This window comes from Sinocyclocheilus rhinocerous, unplaced genomic scaffold (assembly GCF_001515625.1).
Source record: "Sinocyclocheilus rhinocerous isolate Xijiao unplaced genomic scaffold, SAMN03320098_v1.1 scaffold4525, whole genome shotgun sequence".
NCBI lineage: Eukaryota > Metazoa > Chordata > Actinopteri > Cypriniformes > Cyprinidae > Sinocyclocheilus > Sinocyclocheilus rhinocerous.
The window spans coordinates 95,024-98,780 of NW_015652262.1; the positions used below are offsets into that span (position 1 = coordinate 95,024).

General features: G+C 29.5%; 1 protein-coding gene across 1 annotated transcript in view; it reads left to right on the forward strand.

Moving 5' to 3' along the window:
* The window catches only part of slit1b (slit homolog 1b (Drosophila)), a 47,342-nt gene that overhangs the window by 39,252 nt on the left and 4,333 nt on the right, over positions 1-3,757 (forward strand). Inside the window, exons 31-32 of the mRNA XM_016519902.1 lie at positions 863-1,000; positions 2,309-2,525. Coding sequence (XP_016375388.1) covers positions 863-1,000; positions 2,309-2,525 — 355 coding nt within the window. The remainder of the gene's footprint in view (positions 1-862; positions 1,001-2,308; positions 2,526-3,757) is intronic.

The following is a 3,757-nucleotide window of genomic DNA, read 5'->3' on the forward strand; positions in this document are numbered from 1 at the left end:
TAAATTAAATAAAAATGTTACTTAAAAATAAAGTTGTTGTATAATATTTTATATAAAATATTTTTATTTTATATTAACCATCCCAAAATATTATAAATATTAAATACTATTAATATAAATATAAAAATGATTCGTATTAACATTAAAAACAGAATAATAAATCATGTGGTACAACATATGTATGTATGTATGTATGTATATATTAGTGCTGTCAAACGATTAATCACATCCAAAATAAACGTTTTTGTTTACATAATATATGTGTGTACTGTGTATATTAATTATGTATATATAAATACACAAACATACAGTATATATTTAAGAAAAATGTTTATATATTAAATATATTTATATATATTATAAAATATAAGAATATACATGTAAATATTTTCAAAATATATACTGAATGTGTGTGTATTTATATATACATACATAATAAATATACACAGTACACACACATATATTATGTAAACAAAAACTTTTATTTTGGATGTGATTAATCACGATTAATCGTTTGACAGCACTAATATACTGTATGTGTGTGTGTGTGTGTGCATGTATAAAATCAGGTATTTAGGAGAGTAAAATAAATAGCGTTTCATCTACTTTTAAAGGGAATTGAACATGTTTCTGATGAAGAAAACTGCATCTAACTTTGAAAAAACCTTGTTCTTTCACCGGATGAATTTTGCTGGTCTGAATGGCTCCATAGGAATGTCGTTTCTATTCACAATCCTGTTTATGGCAAATATTTGTTGTCGGTGTGAATAGGCCTTTCAGCTGAAAAGCGCCATTTAAAGTCATTCAAATAATGAAATAAATGACATCTCTGAGCTTTAATGAGAGCGGTGTTTGTGTTTAGATGCATCTGTCCGCCGGGGTTTGTGGGTGTCGACTGCAGTGTGGATTATAATGAATGTGAGGGACATTACTGTCAGAACGGAGCGCGCTGTGTGGATCATGTGGCGGGATACACATGCGTCTGTCCTCAGGGCTACAGGTGACTCAGTGCCCCGCTAGATTCAAGTCAAGTCAATTTAATTGTCATGGTTATTTAATATGAAAGCCTAATATAATATATATTAGACTTGAAATATACTAATGTGATTCTATATAGAATTTAAAAAATTGTAATATAAAGTAGCATTAAAATGTTTTAAAATACAAATGTTTTTATATATAACAAAAATGAAAGAAATAAAAATATTTAATTTAAGAAATAAAATATTTAATTATAAAATAATGTTAAAAATGTTTTCACATTACTCCGTTTCTTTTTCCCTGTAAAAAAATATAAAGTAGTCCTGCCTATTAATATCTGTCAATGACATGACACTAATTTATTATATGAATTAATAAACAAATACATTAAAATGCAGTCAATACATACAATGACTTAAATACACCTCTTTAATGAGAATGTTTTTAATTTTTGAATTAAAATTTCATTTTCATATTTTCTTGTGGTGCTTATGTAGTTTGTTATAATCTTTTAATATTATCTGTATTTTGTTAAAATATTATATTATTTTATATGTCTATATTCATCTTATTTATATTGCAATACTATAATTATATTATACAATATTAGAAATGGATTTTTATAGTTTGATTAACTTTTTTTGGAATAAAACACAATTATTTTGAAGGTATCATTTATTTATAATATGTATATTATTCTATTATATATTATAAAATATTAATTAATGTTAATATAAATCTAAAAAACAACAACAACAACTTAATATCAATATAAAAACTGTCCACTAAATCAAAGTCATGTGGTACAACTAACATGCAGCGGGAAAAAAGCTAAATAAATAAATTACAACAACAACAATTAAAATATTGATATTCTGATAAGATCTGCACTAATAAATAGTATTAATTAAATTATAAAATAAATAATAATTTTACCTTTTTAATGACGAGTAAGATTAGCTAGTGAAATGTCAGGTGGTGCGACTCCCCAAAAACTTAATGATGAATTAATAATTCATGATATTTGTAAAATATACTGTTTTACATTGAAAAATGTATTTAAAAATAAATTATTACATTTGAACACTTGTGCTGAAGGTGTAAGTAAAGTATGCGTTTTACTCTATGATTACACCACAAGACATTTTTAGAGTATATAAATGTAATCTTTTATTTAAAAGTGTTTGAAAACCATATGAAACCAACATTATCACAAAGAGCACATTTTTAAGAACGAGATTAGTCTTTTCTTTATTGCGGACGGACACTGTTGTGTGTCACCTGTGCTGTGTTGTGCTGTTTGTGAGCGTATGGTGTTTTGTGGCAGCGGTCGGCTGTGTGAAGCGCCGGCGGGCTGCGAGTCGTGGCTCTGTGAGAACAGCGCCCCCTGTGTGGAGACTGGAGGTACTGCAGCGTGCCAGTGTCTGCCGGGGTTCGGCGGGCCGCGCTGCGAAAAGCTCCTCAGCGTCAACTTCATCGACAGAGACTCTTACCTGCTGCTCAATGACGTCAAAAACTGGCCGCAGACCAACATCACGCTTCAGGTGCGGTTCATTCAACAACGAAGACATCATTCAATCACTGTTTCAGCAGGCCAGTAAAAGAAAGGAATGAATGACTAAATGAACGTCTCAGTCTATCAAGTCCACCTTTCCCACCCTGAATTTGTTTACTTTGACGTTGTCATGACAACAGCATTTATTCTCTTGGTTGTCAAGGACAATTAACAATCAAATTTGGAGCGTGTGATGCGTGTCCTGTAATTGTGATATGCAGTGTTGGGGCTAACGCATTACAAGTAACGCATTACAAGTAACGCATTACAAGTAACGCGAGTTACGTAATCAGATTACTTTTTTCAAGTAACTAGTAAAGTAACGCATTACTTTTTCATTTACAAGAGCATATCTGAGTTATTTTTTTCAAATAAGTAAAGCAAGTTACTTTTTTTTTTCCAATTTATTGATTGACAGCTCTCCTGTTCCCATGTTGAGAGAAATCAGAAGATGTTACTGTAGTTCTAAAATAAATATGAATATGCATTATTTCATCTCACTCACACACACAAAAAAACCCACAGATTCAGTATTCCTCAAAATGAATAAAAAATATTGCAACTCAGAATATGACGTAAACCTGCAATAATTAAATGTTAAACGACACAAATATCCTTTATGTTCTCCAACACTGGTGATGTGTGTAAATTACACAAAATAAATAAATATGTACATAAATAAATATGGCAAATATTTGCAAATAAATAAATAGTGCAGCTATATGCAAATAAATAAATAGTGCAAAATATGAAAATAAATAAATATATGCTAATAAATAAGTAAATTATGTTGTCAAATTGTTATATAATAAAAGAGATATTTACAGTATCTAGAAAGTTTTTTTCTCTTTCTCTACATGTGGCTGCACATATGTGAACTATTACTCGCATTAAGCCACCAAACATGCGTATTAATGTTGTTATAAGCACTCTTTAATTTATGATAATGCGAGAGAGACAAAGACCTTCACCATATGCCCAAAATATAAAAGGGAAAACAGCTCCTTAATGAAATAATTTCAGTCCAAGCATATGCTTCAGATTCATTTTCCCTGACCTTGACACGCGAAACATCTGCTAAACGAGTAAATGTAAATGTAATTTTAACAGCCATATGTCAGAGTAATTGTCATATTTTTTTATGTTTCTACTATTGTAAGATTCAAGGATGCAATATAAAGGAAAGAGTGAAACACACAAGACATACGAAACACTCATTTA